At 48.6% G+C, this 21788-nt stretch overlaps 1 protein-coding gene across 2 annotated transcripts in view; it reads left to right on the forward strand.

The window, feature by feature from the left end:
• Positions 1 to 595: 595 nt before the first annotated feature.
• The window catches only part of LOC119167258 (acyl-CoA:lysophosphatidylglycerol acyltransferase 1-like), a 122910-nt gene continuing 101717 nt past the window's right edge, over positions 596 to 21788 (forward strand). For both annotated transcript variants that reach the window (XM_075866847.1, XM_037418710.2), the window contains exon 1: positions 596 to 876. In XM_075866847.1, coding sequence (XP_075722962.1) covers positions 742 to 876 — 135 coding nt within the window. In that variant the 5' untranslated portion in view covers positions 596 to 741. The remainder of the gene's footprint in view (positions 877 to 21788) is intronic.

Below are 21788 nucleotides of genomic sequence, written 5' to 3' on the forward strand. Positions count from 1 at the left end.
GACTTTCGGGTTAGCAGTTGAGTGCCATAACACTACACTAGCATGATGAGCACGCGGGGCAACATGGAAACGAAGTTATAAAGAAAATAGCCGAGTCAAGCTGCGCATGGTACCGCGATTAATTGGGTCAGCGATATCTTGAAGATAGGTAACGAATGATAGAGCTGCGTGTACGTTACTGAGGTTGCTTCACTTAAAAATAGCAACGGCGTTCATCAGAATATTGTTTTGGTGCGATCACATTGATGATGCCAAGAGCACAGGATATTTGATTACGTCGTTGAAGATTGAGATAGATAGAATGAAGAACAGTGACGTCAATTCAGGGCATAAGAGCAGTAGACTGGCAAAACCTGATAAATTGTAGTTTGGTTAGGCTAGTTCGGATAGAACTAAATCGAAGAAACAACAGCATTTCAAAAGGAGCGCGCTGTCACGGCTCGAGTCATCACTCACGCGAGCACCCACATTAGCATCGCGAGGCGCATCAAGTAAACGACGGCAGCGCCACCAACCTCTCTTTCTCTCGTCAGCTGCGCGAGCCTCGAGTCTCGCTTTTCCCACTTTCTCCTCCCTCGTGCACTCCTCCTTCCCCGGCAGCGTCGGTAGCCGTGCGCAGCGCGGTCAATGGTGGCGACCGCGTCGCTGTGTGTGCGCGTTGTTGTGCGAGTCAGCCGCTAGTGCTGTTGCCCCTTCTGCGGTCTCCGAATGCACGCCGGTAATCCGTGAACCCCGACGCCAATGCAGGATGGAATAATGATCTCTCGTGGAGGTGCGACGTTGCCGCCCAAGCCGGCGGACGGCGGCAAATATGGCACCGCCAACAGCGGTTCCCCGACCAACCGAGGACTGCACCACAACGCAGGAACGCTGCATGTGAGTCCTTTTTTTCCCACCTCCGCTACTTCCGATGCGGCTAGCTGCCCCGTCGCAGCTTGCCGGCTGCTTGCATCGGATTGCTCGCTCTCGACAACTCTTTCCCGCCGCGCATGCCTGCGAAAACAAAGTGGCGACTCGACAAAAGAACCACGGTCCCAAGCGCTCAATGAAAGCGCACGCACGAAACGCTGGTGCCGTCGTAGACTTGAAACACGTAGGTGTGGAAAAGTTGAAAGTAGCCGGGTGCCAACGCCTGTCACTAGACGGCATTTTCTCGGCACGCATCCCAACAATGCTTGTTTTGTTCGTCGATAAGAACGACCACGGTCTCTCTTTACTACGGTCTCAGTTCGGTTAGCTATTGTTTCCCTAACCCTTTCGACGACATGGGCAATCCAACGTGCAAGTACGCGGCCTAACGGGCGTAGCCTGAACGGCCTTCACAGACCGAGACGGCCCACACAGACGTAGTCGAGGTTTTTGTTTCTCGGCGGCTGCTTTCGCCTCTCCATGCGCTCTCGCCTTCTTCCCGTCCTCCTCGGCTTTCCGGTCGCATCTGTGCCGGGTATCGTCGGCAGCTCGCGAAGCGCTTTCGGTTTGTGGTCATGAAACATTCAGAGGCAGCCGGGTTGTATGTGCCATTGAAGGCCAACACCGTTGGCAAGTTTTCTTTCCTTTTTTTTATGTTGTGTCCACGCTTCGATGGACGTCGTGCGTCACTTTAGTGTGACTCACTTTCTGAGTACTCGAGCTATCGGCATTTGGCTTCTTGCTATAACGGATAGTCGACGTTGCGTACGGTTTTTTCGGAAAGTACACCGGAAGTTATTGCTATAGTCCTTGCTTTTTTTGCTTTGTTTTACGCGAAGTTACGACCCACCGTGTTTCCATCCGGTAGGGAGCAAGCAAGCGGGCATGTTTCGAACGACGCTAACTGTGCGATCAGTCTACGTAGGAACCTGGTCGTTAGTATTAGTGCTAGGGCCTCCAAGTTAACCGCCCTAGTGGTCTATTGGCTACGGTACTCGACTGTGGACCCGAAGGTAGCGGGATCGAATCACGCCCGTCTCGTCCACGTTTCGATACCGGCGAAATTTTAGTGACTCGCGTGCTTAGATTTAGGTAGACGGTCCAAACTCGCGGAAAATCTGGATTCTTCCGCCACGGCGTCTCTCGTAATCGCATCGTGGCTTTGGGTCGTGAGACCTTAGCAATTATTACTATAGAACCCTCGAAGCCATATTGGCTTGTGTCCAAGATCATGCCTTATTTTGTAATCTTGGAAGCATGGTCTCCCAGTGGCCCGGAAAGTCAGACGAGCCCCTCAACAATTCCTGAGGGCAGCATACTGAGCAACCGCCTCCGAAACCCTGCACTGTGTGTGGGGTGTGCGAAGTGCACGTCCTTTTCTCTCTCTTACTCCTTTATTCCCCTCTCTCCTCTTGTATGGAAACAAACTGAACGTAGTGTAGTTAACCTACCTACCTTTCTTATATTCTTTCTGTCTCTTTCTTCGGGTCCCCAGTTGGCGAACAACGCAATGCAAGATTTGGGGACCCCAACGGATTTTGGGGTCCTGCACAAAAGGTTTACATAACCACCCGTTTAGCGGAACCTGAATGAAAACGAACAGAAAATGACGCCAGTGTAAATGTAGGCAACGTTGTTTTATGTATAATGCAATAGTGCTGGCAGGGAACGAGCATGTCGCAAGTTTGGACCCTGCCCGCCGCAACGTTATGTGCCCCGCCGCGGTAGTCTAGTGGCTTAAGTACTCTGCTGCTGACCCGCAGGTCGCGGGATCCAATCCCGGCTGCGGCGGCTGCATTTTCGATGGGCGCGAAAATGCCGCAGGCCCGCGTGTTCAGATTTGGATTTACGTTAAAGAACTCCTGATGGTCGAAATTTCCGGAGTCCTCCACAACGGTTTTTCTCGTAATCATATGGTGCTTTTGGGCCTTTGAATCCCACATATCAATCAATCAACTTGTCTTTTCGTCCACACTTTCTTCACGTCTTCGTCACTGTTATTTCAATACTGTCACGGGGTCGTGACGTAGACGAATGAAGCACAGTGCGAGTCGAATAATGAACTGTTTATTTGGGCGAACCTGTGGCCGGCAAACGCAAAGTCGTATTGCAGTCTTGCACTGATAGCGGCGAACGGAGTGTCGGCCATCGATCAACTGACAAGCGGCGAAGCATGTCGGCATTTTTATGCCTTTGTCATCGAATATTCTAGCGTTATCGCTAGCGGCTACGTAGGATCCAGAATAATCTGTAATGTTCACGAAGTCGGCGTAATATGGAAAAAAAAGAAAACGATCTACTATGGCCTCGAAGCTTCTCAAACATCGTAGGCATGGTTTGCGCTGAACGTAGTGTAACGGGGCGATAACAAAATTGAAAGGAACGTGGCATTAAGCTCCCCCTCTGAAAAAGACATCGCCCCGATGCTTTAACAAGCATCGCATTTATCTACGTCATGACCCCTGACAATACACATAAAACAGAATTACATCGACATTGGCGACATCTACATTGACGTCATTATCGGCTGGTTTTCGTGTAAACCGAAGAGACGAGCCCTCGAAAATTCCCCTACTTCAGTAAGCATCCCTGTCACTTTGTGACGGGCTCTTGCCGTGCAGGTGAGAACCGCACCAGGTAGCGTTGTGTAAGCTTGCTCAATCACTCTCAGCGCTAAATATCGCCTTCATAGACATCCGACTCAAATAACGCGTTGGACGCGTCAACAATCGAGCGATTTCGACGCGCTCGACACGAGAGGTCTCGAGAGCAGACGAGACGGCGAGTTCCCGATTTCGATCGTTGTTTGGCTGCGTTCCTGTCCTGGTTCGCGTTCCGTTCGTTCTTTTGTCGTGTTGCTGGTCCTTCCGTAATACTGCACTGTACACAGGTGCGGTGGAATCGAACGCTCCGCTGCGCTTCTCGTATTTTTCTCCCTTTGTCTCCGAGACTGTCCCCTCGGCCGACGCTCGCATTGTATGTAGCGACACGACAATCGAAACTGGAGTCGGCCTCGGATAAGAAAAAAAAAAGAATAACGAGTGATAGGAATACGAAAGACGGTGCTGCAAGGTCTTCCGGGCATTTCGCTAACGGCAGCTGTGCTGTATCGACATGCTACTTTCACGAAGTGCTCTATGCGTTGAAGTTGGAGGGAGAGAAAGGGGGGGGGGGATGGGCCTTGCATGGAAAACGAACCGTCTTTCTCTTGCTCTTAGCCATGTCTGTAATTTCTTTTGGCTGCCTCGTCTGTGTGCAACGATTCGTGACAAACTCGGATATGCGGAGCTCGTCTGCCTCGGTTGGCTCACGCTCATGCATAGAGCACATCACTCTGGAGTCGCTGTGTAGCGCTTTTTTGTTGTTTTTTTTCAACTCGTCGATGTTGCCAAGGGTAGACGGTGATCAGGAATAAAAAAAAAAAGCCTAGTGGGGCAATCAATTCTTTCCGTGCTCCTTTAGTGCTGGGCGTTTCCTATCTCGCCGTGTTTCTTCAAGGACGGTGACCGTGAAGGCGTACACTTCACCGATTGAAACGTTCCGTACACAATTGTGTACATCACACGTTTTTTTTTGCTAGCTGTGTCGACTAGAGCTTAGGAAAAAGATTCCGAGGCACAGCGAGATTTGGGTGAATTGAACCTCGGGCCTCATCTATCTTGTCTTCATTTAACATCTTTTCGTAGGTCACTGTTGCACTCCTTCACTATTCTGAAGCACTGCCATGCTCAGCGAGTCGAGTCCACGTCAAACGTGCCCTGTTTCTTTTCTCGAAATGAACAAAAGAAAGAACAAATTCGCAGTGCATTTCTAGCGTGGGATTTCATTGAAATATGCGAAAGCAGACTAATGGCTTCATGATAAACGTATATTTAATTACCAACTAATTAAGGATCACTACTCCACGGTGCTGAGCGTAATGTATTACATTATTTTTGTCGCAATATAGCATTGAGTCCCCTGAAATGACATTGTATCGCGTCGATGCATTTGAGGAAAGTCTATTTGTAGGTTGTGCTTTAACGGTTAGGTCATTTTCTTTAGGTCACGTGACTTTACCAGGCTGTGCGTAACCAGTTGGTTCTATCCAGACGCTGCTACGATTGCCAGTAACGATAGGTTTCCCATTGTTGTTGTTGCTGTTGTCTGAAGCGACGAACAACGCGTGCTGCGCCCCGATCGTGCTTTTTTTACGACGGGCATAGCTATTATTGAACGCAACTTTCAGGCACGCAGTTGCGTGCAGTGTAGCGCATCTTGGAAGACGCGTCGAAGCAACGGAACACGCCTTCTTATCATCTCGTTCCGCGCCACTTGAACTGCGCGCTCTCAAGGTTTTTTTTTATCATTACAGGAGTAGCGGATAATACCTGTACTGCTTCTGCTTGCGCCCCGTGCGGTAAAAATTGAAAGGAGGAGTTTTGAAAGTTTAGGTTCTTTAAAAAGAGACTAACTGTATGAAAAGAGGAAATTGTTCGTTTTTAGAGTAGGAATGTTTTTGTCATACCCTTACGAGTCAGGATGGACTGAATAATAATAATAATTATAATAATAATAATTTCAATCAATACAGTTACGCTGATCGAAGGTTATATAACAATTTTTTCATATTGCTGAAGTGTACGCTAATGGTAAATAAAATATATTATCCAGCTTTTTTGTTGGAGCATAAGAGCGGAACGTCTGTGCTTGTACGCAAAGTAGCCACCGCATTTTCTTCGATTTCGTGACGGCTGCTTTTTCGATGTGATGGAACGCAGCAATACCCGTGCGCTTACACGTCATGTATCGGGAGCTCTCGGCTTCGGTGTGCCTCGCAATGATATTGATGTTTTGGAAGCAGCTGCTGGCAATATGAACTGCCCTTTAAGGGCGGAACACATTATGGGGCCAGGCTGCCGTTGTCGCTTGGCGCAACGCAGGCGAAACCACACTTATATAGCATAGCATAACTGTAGCATATTGTTACGCGGTGAAACAGAAGTCACTCGCAAGCCACAGTACAGCTCACATCCGATGGAAGCTCACCGGAAGGAGGTTGAATAAGTTGACCTTTGGCTCGCGTGCGAGTTGTACTGTGGCTTTGCGACTGACTTATGTTTTGCCACGTAACAATATACTGATTGCACGCTAGGGCCAGAGAGATCCTCTTCATCTTGTTGTTAGAGCGCCTTGGCATGATAATAAGTTCGGACATTAGTACGGTGGCTAAGAAAGCACAACGCAAACTGCGTATAAAAATTGAAAGAGGAAGCAAGCGGGAAATGGAAAGCAAAAAGGAAGAAAAATGAAAATAAATTGAAATAATATTGAAGAGCCAGAAAGACGATGAAAGAGGCAGAAAGAAAGGACTGGACATGAGTTGAACATAGAAAAAAGTTATATTTTTATTATTGTAAATTTTTTTTTTCACTCACGTTGATTTGTAGTCAAGATAACGACTGTACTGTCCGGTCTGAATGGGAGAAAAACGGTTATTGCACTATTCGTTTTACGTATAGGTTAGTTTTCTCTGAAATATTCAATACTGAAAATGTCTCGTTAACGGATACAATCAATCCTCGGCCGATCCCCACGAGTGTGTATGAGCCATGTTTAAGGCATCATCACCCGCACACCCATCAGGCCTCTCACCGCTATAGGGCGAAGAGTGCTGAACTTTTCTTTTTTTTTTTTTGCCCAGTTTGGAGGAACCGAGATCAGACGTGTTGTGTTTGGTGGAGGACACGTTTTGCCTCGCTGACGCTTATACGTGCTGAATTGGTTCATTTCACCTCGCTTTCTCTTAAAATAAAGCTCCGCGATGGTTTATTTCCCGCGGCTTTCGTCGCGATGGAACATATCGAGTTAGTTGTGAAATTGAATTCAGGTAGGAAAAAGAACGTGATTGAACCACGTATGCATGTGGCATATATCCGCTTTGGTGGATTACGTCATTACTTCCCAGTAAATTTTTGGGGATATTTCAACGCTATATGAAACGCGCGGTCTCCATGTGGAGGTCGGAGTGATATATGGAGCAGTTGTTTAAAGAACACATTGAAGTTACTGTGAAAATAAATAAAATCTGCGCGTTTCATGCGTAACGACGCCGCGTTTTTTCGGTTTGAATTATCTCGCCGACGGTGTTGTCTTAAGCTTTACAATTCTATTTAAAGACAATGTTTTGCCATACCGTGCGCAAAAAAAAAAAAAACCGGGTGATCCATTTTGCACTATAACAATTCGCTATTAAAAGAATAGCGCTGGCATTGACAATATGACGCTGCGGCACTTGACACGTACAATACCTATTCTTAGCATCGTCGAGCGATCGATCACTCATTTCAACCTTTTTAGTGTTGCTCGTCAACGTGGTAATCAAAACACAGCTGAAGCTTCTCAACTTTTTTCATGGAGACGCGTTGCGAGGTTGATATACATGTGCGAAATTTGTTTAGCTTAAAGGCTAATCGTGCACCTTGTGTGCTGGCTAATGCTTGTATTGCGAACGTATTAGCCATGTATGTTATATATATATATAATGCGTCAAAGCAGCCGTGTGAGGGTGCAGGTCGCGGGTTCGATTCGTGCGGCGGCCGTTCCGTTGCGATGGAAGAGAAACGTAAGAGGCCCGTGTGACGTCGGTGCGCGTTAAAGAACACCAGAAGGTCTAAATTTGCGGATTCCTCCACTACGGCGTCGTTCATCATCATATCGCACTTTAGTGACGCGAAGCGCCAGATGTTGTTATTGTTATTATTATTATTATTATTATTATTATTATTATTATTATTATTATTATTATTTGGGGGAGGACACGTGTGTGAGGGAAAAACGTGCTCGCCGCGTCCTCGTTCTTTGGAACTTCAACAACTCAACAAGATAACGCGGAGATTAGACGTCGCATCGTGTAACTGGTTTACAAGCACGGACTACGTCGTCTCACGTTCCGGGTACACGTTTCTAAGTCCGCGTCAAGGGCGAGCTTACTGGAAGCAGTACATCGCGTTTAAACTGATAAAGTAGTCCCTCGTATCGTTTACTATGGACTATCTAGTCGATGTAGCACCATTCCGACTTTCACCCTGTTTATGAATGCGGGCGAATTTCCTCTCGGTGAGCAGCTTGCTATCATCTCAGTTGTTAGTCTGCCGCGGTAACTGGTAAGCTATGTGAGATGCGGTTGGTCAGCTGAAGTGCATGCAAGAGCTAAGTTCTGTGTAGTTGCACGGCTCCACAGAGGGTATGTTGGTGCGCCTTAAATACAATGACGAGAACTGCATAGGCAGATGACACGAGTGCTAGTTTGAAACCAAACTATTTTTTTGTTGTGGTTGGGGTGTGCACTGTCGTTCTTCATGAAAGGGAACACGTGTGACCTGCTCTCTATAACGGCTGCCTACAGTATCTTGTAGCGCTCGTCCTGCGGCCATAACTCGTTGTTTCGTTTGCCAGTAGATGATGCCAAAAGCCAACGTTTTTTTTTTTTTTTGCTGTTGGTTGATGATGGTTCTGTAGGCAGCCGCCGGAGAGTGCAGGCCACGCGCTCGAGTGTTCCCTTTCATAAGGAACTACAGTGTACTACATAGGTGCGGTAGATATGGTACATTCTTTGTCTCGAATGAGTGCCAAGAAAACACGCCAGTTCGCCGAGGTCGACTCGCTCGTTACCACGGGGTAGGTAGGGTAGAGGGGGGGGGGGGGGGGGTTATTGTTCTTTCGCTAGCCGCGCGTGTTAACGACTTTTATCCTCTTGGGTGTGGTGTGATGGGCGTGCATCGAAGGAGTTCACTCGCAGCGAACCCGCATGACCACAACTGTCATGATTTATTTGTTGCGACTGCTTCGGTGGCTAACCGCTTTCCTTTATGGACACGTTGATCGCGCACGCGACTGCCGCCTTTCACACACACACACACACACACACACACACACACACACACACACACACACACACACACACACACACACACACACACACACACACACACACACACACACACACACACACACACACACACACACACACACACACACACACACACACACACACACACACACACACACACACACACACACACACACACACACACACACACACACACACACACACACACACACACACACACACACACCAGGAAATCAGACACACAGCTGGTTGAGAGAAATTAGTGCGAAAAAAAATTATGAAAAAACACGGAAACTGAGAAAAGGGTGAACCCAACACAAGCGCTGACTTTCACCTCGTTTTGTCCGCCCTTTTGCGCAGTCCTCGTTTTTTTTTCTTTTTGTTCTGTTTTGCGTGTACCAGCTATGAATCGTCATGGTCTTTCCCAGTTTTAATCCTACCCAGAGAGACACCGAGGTTGAACACATGCACAGTTTGCCACCATGTGGATGTCTGTGGTACTTTAAGAAATATGAAGGGTAAGAGTAACAGTACAGCCAAACGGAAATTAGCACGATCTATTTAGAGAAAGTAAGTGGACCGTGACTGGTCGCGTGATCCGCGTGGAACACAACCGGTGAGGCGAGTGGGACGGACTGGATGGATGCCGAAAGATGTCAAACTTAAAGCCGAGTATGGAAGCGACTTAGATGGTGCGACCAAATTAGGTTGTTAGGAGAAGCAAAATGAAGTTGGCTATACAAAACATGGATCAACTTATGGTCGCTGGGAGAGGCCTTCGGCCACCGTAAATATGTCCACGGCTCTAAGATGAAAATTTCATTCTAGACTCTTCCTGTAGCGAAACCACAGCCAGTTTATCTAAACCGATCCAGTTACCAACTTCTTCTTTAGCCGTATACATAGCTTTCTTTGTAAGTATGCATAGCCTCCTTTGTTCGTATACATAGACCATCTTTGTGTTTGCAAACAAACAAACAATCCTGCATGACACGCTATAGCGCTCAACACAGACAACTGACACTTGCCCTGTCGACACGCATGGTATGTGATGTGTGGTCATTTCTGACTGAGTTCAACTTATCTGAATTATAGGCCCTCCTTAACTAGGCCACCTGAGCTAACCTTAGCTATGCCCTTAGGTACATGCCACGAGATCTAATTGCTGGCTAATGCCTGCCAGAGTTAACCGCCCGCTATGGCACCCCTGACATCGTCTTCGTTCGATCTCATGCGGTCCGACGGTTCAGTTCGTGATCAACAACTTCTTGAGCAAAATTTCTTAGACAACAGGGGGAACAGACACATACGTCTGTTGCGTCTGTTGTCTAAGAAATTTCGCGCAATTATGATAGTTGATTATGAAGTGCCACCTAGCTCGAACTCACACCTGGTTCAGTTCAGCGTTTCCATTAATTGTCGAGCACAAAGATCTCTATAGCTTTCTCGGCATGGAGGGATTTTTTTTTTTTGCCGGTCCCGTTGACCGAGTTTTCTTTTTCTTCAACCATTCCTTCATTTTTTTCCCTCCTTACCTTTCTCTCCAATTTTTCTTGCCCCAGTGCAAGGTAGCGAAATGGAAGTTTTCTTTCATTTCCGTGTCCTTCTCTAAACCACATTCTCTCTTCAGTGGTGAAGTCCCTCAAGGCGAGTCTTCCGCGCTGACTAGAAGAAGCAGGCTTGCGGTAGGCAAGCTTAGATATAAACTACCTTAAGTTGTCGTGCTCTGGTTCACGAAGGTCGACCTTGTCCCTGCTCAAGGAATTTCCCGTTGATGGATTTCTCGTGGGGAAATGGGCTCCTATCGGAAAGCCACTGGCGGCCATGTCGGACATATATATACACATCCCTCGGTGATGTAACTTATGACGGATGCAGGAAGGACTGCGAAATAGCGAAACTGACACATAAAGCAACGAGTAGCTGTCTGGGGGCGGAAAGTGGGAGGGGTGGGGGGTCGCAAGGGCTGTCACGTCGCTTTCCAAGCGGGCTCTGATGATGGACCGACGGACGTGTTTGGCTTATGCGGTTTTGCCTAAAGCCGCTGATGTTACTGTCGCTGCTACTGCTGCGGCTGGCCCCATTCCGTCATTTCGCTGCGCGTCGCTGACGCATGACGTCACCGTTGCGTAGCTCTGTTTGAACCGCGGCAGCTCGATCAGCGATAGGCGCCGTCGCTGATCGAGCTACCTTTGCGTCGCTTATTCCTGCCTTTGTGTTTTCGCGCTCTTTTGCAGCTTTTTTTTGCAGTGTTTGATTGTTGGTGTTTTTTTTTCTTTTTCGTTTTGTGGCTCAGCATGGTCGCCCATTTTCCGTCTCCGTCACACGACGGCTCTGGCGTAATGCGTGTATATAGCGGTGCAGCAGGGCGTTCTTTTCGCGCTTCGTTCAAGTATATAACTAGCGTAGATGGACGCCGTCTGGGAACGGCCGCGGGGTAGTACATGCCTATGTGGTGCACATTTTAAAGAAAGCAATGGTAATATATGGGGCAATGTTGCACTGCTTAGGCACGGGGCGTCGATCTCGCAAGCCTCGCAACTTGATACATAGCGCAGCAATGAGTGATAGGCGTTGGAATGTTATTTGGAAAGCTTGTGAGACTTAGAAGGAGGAAAGGCAGAGGTAGCATGACGTCACACCGCCTGCTTTGGCAACTGGAACACGTTTGTTCGCCTGGTGGTGCATGGGTGGATTTGGAGGTGCATAGTTCCTAGACCGCTTACGTTGCTCCATGATTAATTGCTCCATGGCCTTGCAGTTTTTTTTAATTTTTAAACAACTAAACTAACAGCGCTACGGTGGACGCATACACATGGAAACGGTTGGCTTGACGCATTCGTCATTTTATCTCCATATATCGATACACATTGCATTGTACGACAGTAAGAACACATTCGTTTCACAGTCCAGGGTGGCGGTGTTCACATGTCTTAGGTATAATCGTCTGCTTACAGTGACGCCTGCCTATAATGGTGGAATCGCTGAGGAGTCGATTGTTTAGGACCCATGCAGCTGTCGTTTGGCAATGTTTTCTCCCTTTGCTCCAACGAGACACCAATGTCTTTTTGGATTCATGGCATAACGCACTCGGCGCGGACTACACGCAGGTCTTTATCATTCCACCTGACCAAATCTCAGTAAATAGTGACAATCAAGACGCGTTTAAAACCCTAGTTGAAGCATGGAAGAAGTGCGTGGAACACGGGGTAGGCGACGTTTCGGCTAACGGATTTGTCTTCTTCGAGGCTGCAACGGCAGTTTAGGTTTGGAATACAAATCAGCCGGTTGAAATGTCCGCACGGCACTTCATTTTCCAAGCATTTTCACCTCATCGGGATGCCATTATTACCTGAACTTTCGCATTAGAGTTGGATCTTTTGATGCAATTTTATTTTTGTGCTCGAGAGCTATGCATGCAAATTTTTTTTTTGGGGGGGGGTAAAATTGTACATGTTTTCTTCTCTTTTTTTATTGCTAATGACTGTGTGATATTGATTAGAGGTGTAGTATTTGATTTTCATGTACCCTTTTATATTTGTGAATGTGTTTTTCTGCTGCTGCTGATGTATGGGTGGCATGGCCCAGTCAGGCAATGTTTGCCTTTTGCTGTGTCTCCTTGGACAATTTCGTAATTGTTCTTAATGAACTGAGACAGAAAGAAAGAAAGAAAGAAAGAAAGAAAGAAAGAAAGAAAGAAAGAAAGAAAGAAAGAGGCACGTTCGAGAGGCTTGCGTCGTTCGCACGAGTTGCGCGTTTAACTTGTCTATTTAAAGAAAATTCTAAGTCGCAGTCGCATAAGTGGCAAAACGGAATAAAATTGTTCTTTTCTTCTGCTTCTGAGAAGGTGGGTACAAAAAAAGCAGCGTTATTTCCTTCCAGTGGCGGCGCTATGCAGAACGTTTCCGTCGAGTTGTCCGTACGCCTTTGTTAACGGCAGTTTGCGCAACGCGCCTGCAAGTTATTTCAACTGCGACTATGTTCTCATTATTCCAGTGCCGTGGCGACAGTGGCAAGAGAAATAAAAAGCTGGGTCTTTGAAGGTGTGCTATTGGTCTTACTCTGTCTCAGCGGAAGGTGTATTTGTTGACATTGTGCGACCGGAGACGCGGGGGCATGGGGGCCCGTATGGCTATAGTGTATACAGCGCTGCGCTCACGATGAGACTCGATCGCTCCAGCAGCAGCAGCCAGCTGTTTTAACGCCTCGTGAATTCGTGGCGGCAGCATGTTGTATCGCTTGGCGTGCCGCTGCTGCTGCTGCTGCTGGTACAACAGTGAGAGCCGCGTGTGTAATGAGAACACGGGCGAGACAGCTGCTCTATGCGCATCAACGCTTGCCCGTATAACGAGGAGTTTTTACAGCTTAGCCCTTTGTATACACTTGAAAGCAGCTGCGGCGCGCTCTTCCCGGTCTCGAGAGATGTTCTGTGCGCTATAGGAAAATGGCGGCTTGTAAAAAAAAAAAAGACACGTTTCTTTGCGTGAAAGACCAATCGAATTTCGCTCGTCTCTTACGCAGTCTTCTTAGGCGGGCCCAATTCTCCACCGAGCCGGGCCCGATTCGGGCCCGGCTCGGTGGAGAAGTGGCTGCGCTGCCAACTTTATAAGGTCGCGGGTTCGATTCCGGCCGTGGCAGTCGCGTGTTGATGGAGGTGAAATAGTTGAAGCTCCTATAATGCGCGATGTGATTGCACGTTAAGGACACCCGGATGGTCGAAACATTTTCGGAGCGAATTATTATAATCATGAATGGAATTGATATCAAGGGAAGTTCGCATGCCAGTATTTGTGACGTTAGCACGTTTTCGCCACTACACTGTACGTAACGTGACCGAACCGCACGTAAATTAGCTCGCATAACAATGATTTTTGATCAACTGTAACTTACCGCTTTAGCTTGTAAGGGCTGGCTCTTTTGAGTGTCGTGCGTAGTCGTTGCTATATTGCGCGTCAGTTCTCGGGTGTTCTGTGCGCCACGTCTGCATAAAACACTGCGTAGGGAAATGTGTCGTAACTGGAAGCGCAAATGTGCCTGAGCATACCTCAATATGACGATTTCAAATATTGCCGTCCTGGTGGCTCAGTGGTTTCTCGGCTGCTGGCCCGATCAGACACAGGTTCGATCGCGGCACTTCAGTGCCGATGAAAGTTACTGTGCGATTTCAGGGCTGGTCAAGCTATAGGAATTTAAGGGGATCGAAGATATCTCGAGCCTCGCGCAGTAGCGCCTTTCGTAAGTCGCGTTGGGTAATTAAACCTAATATCCCCCACCCTCCCCTGGCTTAAAGTATTTGGAAAATGTTCAGCCTATATTGGCATACATGCGCGCTATAGGAAGCTACTATGTTCGTTATTTCGGCAGTTTTGTGATATTAATTGCCGCGGTTACCTGTTCGCTCGTAACTGAAAATGCCTGCTGTGTACTTACATAGAGGTACGTCCACCTCGGTGGATCAGTGGCTAAAAGGTGCTCGGCTGCTGATCCAGTGGTCGTGGGTTCGATCCCAGCCGAGGCGGTTGCATTTCGATAGAGGCGAAACGGTAGAGGCACCTATCTATCTATCTATCTATCTGTCTATCTGTCTATCTGTCTGTCTATCTATCTGTCTATCTGTCTATCTGTCTATCTATCTATCTATCTATCTATCTATCTATCTATCTATCTATCTATCTATCTATCTATATATATATATATATATATATATATATATATATATATATATATATATATATATATATATATATACACTGTGCGATGTCGGTGCATGTTAAAATTCCAGCTGGTCGAAATTTTCCTGAGCCCTCCACTGCGGCGGCCCTCATAACCATATGGTGGTTTTGGGACGTAAAACCCACCATAATTACTTAGAGATACGAAGCTAGGCCTCTTCATACTCGGCTGCCTCACGGATCTACAAATACGCGGTTGATCCTTCCGTGATAGGGATCGGTAGAACACAAGATTAAAACGTGGCCTTGCAGAAGTATAGTTCATTGTACATTGTTCAGTAGAGAGCTTGCAGAATGCCCATTGGTGTTTGACAGCTATTGCACCGCTTAACGTAGATGCAACCGCGTTGGCGCTTAGCAGTGGATAGCGTGCCCGACTTTTTGTTGTCGTGAAACCAAAGCTCATGGGTTTGACTCCTGTTGATGGAGTTTTGCCTCCTGATCATGCGTATTTTTTTCGACGTCATTTCCGTGACGGCGTCACTGAAGTGTTAGGGAACTCCGACATGAAACACTTTCGTGTTAAAACTTACAAAAAAAACAAGGAGAACCAAACGAATGAGTAAAAAAAAATCACAACGTATCCACGGAATAAATGATGATGACTGGGGTGAAGCGTCCGTCAATCCGTCTGTGCTTCTGTCCGTAGGTGCGTCCGTCCGTGCGTCCGTTTATCCGTACGTGCGCCAGTTTGTGCGTCGGTCCGTTCATGTGTCTGTCCGTGTGTCTGTCCGTCTATCTTGTTAACACTTCAAGTACCGCCATCTCGCTTCTTTTTATCATATCTTCATCATATAAAGTACCGCTATCCAGCGGACAATTCAAGTATTAAACGAGAGTATGTACTACATTTCCGCTCTCAGCGCTTTGTTAACACCGAGAGCGCGATAACGACGCCGTGCTGCGTTTTTTGTTACATGGGGACATGCTGATATGTGCCCGAGAGCGGGTATGTGCCACTGTTTACGCACTACAACGGGGGACGCGCAAGCCACGCCATAAGGAGCTTCGCCCCTAAAACGTGAAAGCAGAGTACCGACAATCGCACTGTATTTTTTATTCTCTCATCGCAGTTACGAGTGTCATTTTGTGTGCGTAGTAGCAGTATACATATGCAGATTTTGTTACAGGGCATTTTGCAATACACACAGTGTATGTGGCCCTCCCGCAGGTGTCGACACGCTCTGCCGCGCAAGGTCACACGCGTTGTGTCCCCGATCATATTTCGCGCGCTGCCGCGACGGCGTCCTCGTCGGCGTTTCCGCCTGACGCAGGAGATCGTTTATGTGTGTTGTTTTCGTAGTGTGTTTGCACACATTTCACTCATCCACAATATTATATTGTGAGCGCAGTCAATCTTTATTTATCAATTGGACGTGTCATCGTCATTTATATAACTTGATCTCTATATGTCGTCAAGTCTCAGGCCATGCACGCACCCTGACAAGCTGGCGTGTGTAGAACTGATCGGAGCCCACCAAGCATCGCCGAGCCCCCGGTGACATGCCAGACGCGAAGTACGGGTACTTTAGGTGTTGTAGGCCGCATGCGCCGGGCTCAGGAACTGCGCAGTGTGTTGAGTAAGCCCTGTCCTTTCCGTGCTCCCCTTCGCATTCCCTGGAGCGTTCACGAAAGGTCTTGTAGCCGACGCGTTGGCCTGGTGGACAGTTGCCCCGTGTAAAGTGCGATACTGCTCGGGTGCTGCCGTCGAAATACCACAATGTCTCCGCGACGTCCTTCCTGGTGCAAGGTATACGAAGAGGGTGTCCTCCAGATACCTTTCGGAGATGCGGTCGGGTTTTAAGCAACTCTTGCGACAGTGTTCCCAGCTGCCGAAGCGGTTAGAGCCGTGGTTGCACAGCTGACTGCCGCCATCAGAGGTCTGGGCGCAAACCGCCAGTTCCGGATCGTATTGGAACACAGGCACCGGGTTTGAACAGTAGGTGTAGTAGTACCGCCGGCTCTCTTCACCCGCGTATTTCTCCGCAGCAGCCGGCTCTAGTTGACCCGAGTGCGGTGCCTGCTTCTTCCACTCAGCGGACCTTACTCGGGCAGTGTTTCCGAGCCCATTGCCGGTCTTGTTCCTGTTGGTAGGCTCCACGACGAGAGGCTGTAGTTGCCGGGAGACGCTGGGGACAACAACCAGCAGTTCCTGGTCCTGCACATCCTCGGGCACATCGTTCGAAGAGGGACGCCTGTGGAGTCCAGGACGCCGCTCCTTTTCAGGGAGCAAGTCGTAGGCGGCCAGCGGACCTCCAGGTGCATCGGTGGTGGCCAAAGCAGCCGCCATTACAAGACGGGCAAACAGAATGCCGATGAAGCAGTACTGCAGTGTGCATGCCTTGCTATCTTCAGCTTGCCGCGCCAGAGTGCTTTCGGCTTCCAGCGTCATCAGTGGCTCGTGGTCGCAGCTGCAATGCAGTGTAGTTGGCGGTGCATTGTTGGAGGTGGCGGCAAAATCGGGAGCCCTATTCACTCCAGCCATGCGAGCCAGCAGCTCGGGAGGACAGGAGGTGGTGGCAAAATCGGGGCCCCTATTCACTCCAGGCATGCGAGCTAGCAGCTCGGGAGGACAGGAGGTAGCGGCAAAGTCGGGAGCCCTATTCACTCCAGGCATGCGAGCCAGCAGCTCGGGAGGACAGGAGGTAGCGGCGAAATCGGGAGCCCTATTCACTTTAGGCATGTGAGCCAGCAGCTCGGGAGGACAGGAGGTGGCGGCAAAATCGGAAGCCCGATTCACTCCAGGCATGCGAGCCAGCAGCTCGGGAGGACAGGAGGTGGTGGCAAAATCGGGAGCCCGATTCACTCCAGGCATGCGAGCCAGCAGCTCGAGAGGACAGGAGGTGGTGGCAAAATCGGGAGCCCGATTCACTCCAGGCATGCGAGCCAGCAGCTCGGGAGGACAGGAGGTAGCGGCAAAATCGGGAGCCCTATTCACTTTAGGCATGTGAGCCAGCAGCTCGGGAGGACAGGAGGTGGCGGCAAAATCGGAAGCCCGATTCACTCCAGGCATGCGAGCCAGCAGCTCGGGAGGACAGGAGGTGGTGGCAAAATCGGGAGCCCGATTCACTCCAGGCATGCGAGCCAGCAGCTCGGGAGGACAGGAGGTGGTGGCAAAATCGGGAGCCCGATTCACTCCAGGCATGCGAGCCAGCAGCTCGGGAGGACAGGAGGTAGCGGCAAAATCGGGAGCCCTATTCACTTTAGGCATGTGAGCCAGCAGCTCGGGAGGACAGGAGGTGGCGGCAAAATCGGGAGCCCTATTCACTTTAGGCATGTGAGCCAGCAGCTCGGGAGGACAGGAGGTGGCGGCAAAATCGGGAGCCCTATTCACTTTAGGCATGTGAGCCAGCAGCTCGGGAGGACAGGAGGTGGCGGCAAAATCGGAAGCCCGATTCACTCCAGGCATGCGAGCCAGCAGCTCGGGAGGACAGGAGGTGGTGGCAAAATCGGGAGCCCGATTCACTCCAGGCATGCGAGCCAGCAGCTCGGGAGGACAGGAGGTAGCGGCAAAATCGGGAGCCCGATTCACTCCAGACATGCGAGCCAGCAGCTCGGGAGGACAGGAGGTAGCGGCAAAATCGGGAGCCCGATTCACTCCAGGCATACGAGCCAGCAGCTCGGGAGGACAGGAGGTAGCGGCAAAATCGGGAGCCCGATTCACTCCAGGCATGCGAGCCAGCAGCTCGGGAGGACAGGAGGTGGTGGCGAAATCGGGAGCCCTATTTACTCCAGGCATGCGAGCCAGCAGCAGCTCGGGAGGTCAGGAGATGGTGGCAAAATCGGGAGCCTTATTCACTCTAGGCATGCGAGCCAGCAGCTCGGGAGGACAGGCAATGGCGCCGGCGATGAGCTCGAGCTCTTCTTGTTCTTGTTGACCTTCACTTGTGGCTCATACCCACTGCTGGGGATGGGCCAATAATTGAGTGGTTTTATAGGCACACACTGATGATGACATCTGCAGATGAGGAAGTTATTCAAATGATGATGACACGGTTCAGTTGATAAAGAAGAGCCAGTGACTGCGCTCGCAAAACAAAAATAATAATATAAACAGCAATAACGAGGAGCACTACAAGAGGCAAGCAAAGAACGTCTGCAGTAATAGCAAAGTGCAAAAGGGAAGGAGTTCTGTCGAAATTGGTATATGCAATGAAATGAAGGAAACGCATTAGGGCTTGTTGGCGTTTTCCTTTCGTGTTTCTATTCACGTCTCTTTTTTCATTTTCCCTGAGTTGTGCACGTTTATGTGTTGCGTAAAACAGTTTAGCTTGGAGGTATTAATCACAGTTCGGGGGCGCTTTAGGTGATCACCAAGATCCGTAGTAATAGAAATATAGAAACGGAATGTTCTTTCTGGCATTTTGCTTTCGCGCGTTCGATTGTTCTTGTCCCGTATTTTTTTTTCTTCCTGACCTCTCTACGCATTTTTAGCACTTTGCGCTGTGAAAAGTGCAAGGGCGTGTTATAGTCATGCTAGTTATTCAATTAGAGACATGGCGCTGCGTTTTGGTTTCTTGTATCGCTATGCAGATACGGGCTTTCGGACGGACTTCGCCGTTTTTTTTTCACACTCACATGGTCTTCTTAATCTGTATGCGATTCAGCGGTACATTTCTGGCCCCGTTTCCCGATTAACTGAGTGGTACCGTACAGTGTCATCTCTCGATTGATTTAAATCGTTCCCATGTGGTTTGCATGGACTTTCTCAATTTTGCAATTGCCTTCTTATTTCTATGCAAGTTTATCTCGGAACTGGGATGACTGTACTCATTATTTAAAAGTCTTTATGCCGCTTCCCAACTGTTTTAGCCAGTATTCCACCTGTTTCGAGTATAGTAGCTCATTGTGCATTAAACCTAGCCAAACTTTCAGGGGTAGTTATCGTTACCTATACACCGTCACACAGAATATGATCAGTAGGGCATGACCAGGACAATATTAATAGCTAGCAATGCATAGTTCCCTCTACACCGCCTGCTGTGACTCGGCGGTATGCGGCATTGCAAGACCATTCTAATGATACCTCCGTACCGCTGACCGAAATTTAGGCGTGTGGAACACAATGGGTTAGAACAATGCTGCGTAGCAAGGCGTAACTGCATTGTTTAAGAGCCACGTTCCCTGCCAAGACTTTTCGACTTGAACGTGGGGGCTCTGTCGTGTTTGGTCTCGGCATACGTCACCGCGTACGTCATTAGCGAAGTATATTGGAAAGCCACTTTGACTCGTTACTGTGTCTTGTCATACGTGCCTCAACTCGAAAAATATTTTTGAGAGCTCGAAGTTATTCGCTTGCATGGCGCGTCGCCTCAGACAAATGGATTGAAGTCGAAATGTTGGCCGTTAGAATATATGAACTACTAGTCGTGGCCGTTGGTTAAACCTTCGTTGATATATTGCTTGCGTTCCGAAATTACTCGAATTTAGCTTTCACCGGCGCTTCACTTGCTTGAAAGTCACGTGTGGAAATTGGCCTTAAGAGAGAGAAAGGAATGGGGTGGAAAGGCAGGGAAATTGACCGAGCTTTGGCTCGGTTGGCTACCCCACACTTGGAAGTTTTTGTAGTGAGATATGTCGATGCATTACGACGCCATTTTACACGGTGTCTACTCTGTTTCCGCAGTTAAGCAGAAAAAAAAGTTTTATTCGTGCCGTCAGGCAATCAACGCGCAGAACTCGCGCTGCATTCCTAACGATTGTTATTAGTTTTCGTGTGATGAGTATAACCTTACAAATTAGTGCTTTGTTTCGTGGATGTTGTTCTCAGTGTTGCGTGGTGACATTGTTCCCCAAGTACGTACTAGGGACAGAATATCGCGATATCTTGTCCCTACTGCGTACTTCAAACAATTAGTGCATGACATGTTTTCGAACTTGCTATGCACCCACTATACGTGGCCTTAAGAGAATAATTGCAGTGGCGTGTGTGGCTTTTGTTGTGGACGATGGGCTTTAAACCACGAAGTCATAATGAGAATCGCATGTTCTGACGTCTGACGGTAGTCGACGCTTGTACCAAGTATTATTACCGCAATAGTTCACGTTCTATTGTGAAGCATATATACAGGGTGCATGTGTTTGGTGAAGCACGAAAGTTACTTACACTCCATCTCCAAGAAGTCATTTTCGCTGTATTTAGCGCAGTTATCGTCCATATAAGACTACATGTTCTCTTGGCCATTCTCCCAGAGTGGGTATGAGCCATGGGTTCTAGGCTACAAACAAACGAACAACTTCGAAACAAACAAACAAACAAACGAACGAACAAACAAGCAGGCGTGTATAGCTGTATGGTAGAAGATCCGCTTACCACGCAAACGACCCGGGTTTTATCCTCGCATGGACCCAAAAAATCCGGGTTCAATCCCCGCTCTGACCCAGGATTTTTCGTGGATCCTAATAGCATCGCCCTCGACTTTTCGGTCACGCATAAAATAATGTTTCGCTCACAACCACTGGTGCCGGAATTTCTGCGACACGAGCTCTTTAACGCTATCGCGTTAACGGTAATTTCGAGGTTTGTCACACTGGTGTAGCGCTATCCAAGGGAGTGTGTATTATGTCCACGCTGCAGCCCCGCTGTTGTTAGTGTACAGTCTACGATAGGGGGAGATCCGGGTACTATATACTTCGTCCTTGGTCGAGTCGACAGCACCGCGGAAGCGCGTTGGCACGCGGATCGAAATCCTCCGCCCTGTCGGGTGGAGTCCGCGGCTTCCGCTTGCCTGCAGTGGCGCGTGGCTTCCGCCAGTGCGTTCTCCCCGTACGCTGCGTGTTTTGTTGTACAACGCCGAAGAATCCACGCGCGCACCCAGCTCGACGTGCTTCTTTTGTTCCTGGGCGCGAACTTTCGGCGCGCACGCACATTCCTCTGCTTCTATTTACGCCTCGTAGTTTTCTTTGCTGTTGTAACTGCGCAGAGCTATAGTACCAATTTGTACGTAGCCTTCATACGAATAAAACGCTATCTCCCACCTCTTATAGTCGAAAGTTTTTTTTTTTAAATACAAGTTTTAAAATCTATAAACCGACCTGGCGTTTCGGCCGGGACTGGATCGTTCCCTTTATCTGGGGTAACTGTTCGGCCGCCTCCGAAAGACTTTTTTTGGTCTGAGATATAACGCATCCAGGACGGGACAAAGAAAACAGGCACAACACATACACAGCGCAGTGTGTGTGGTATGTGTCTTGTGTGTTTTATCTCAGATACTATGGATAACCAACAAGCCCGCCGTGCAAACTTTTTTGGTGCA

Source organism: Rhipicephalus microplus, chromosome 6 (assembly GCF_043290135.1).
Source record: "Rhipicephalus microplus isolate Deutch F79 chromosome 6, USDA_Rmic, whole genome shotgun sequence".
Lineage (NCBI taxonomy): Eukaryota > Metazoa > Arthropoda > Arachnida > Ixodida > Ixodidae > Rhipicephalus > Rhipicephalus microplus.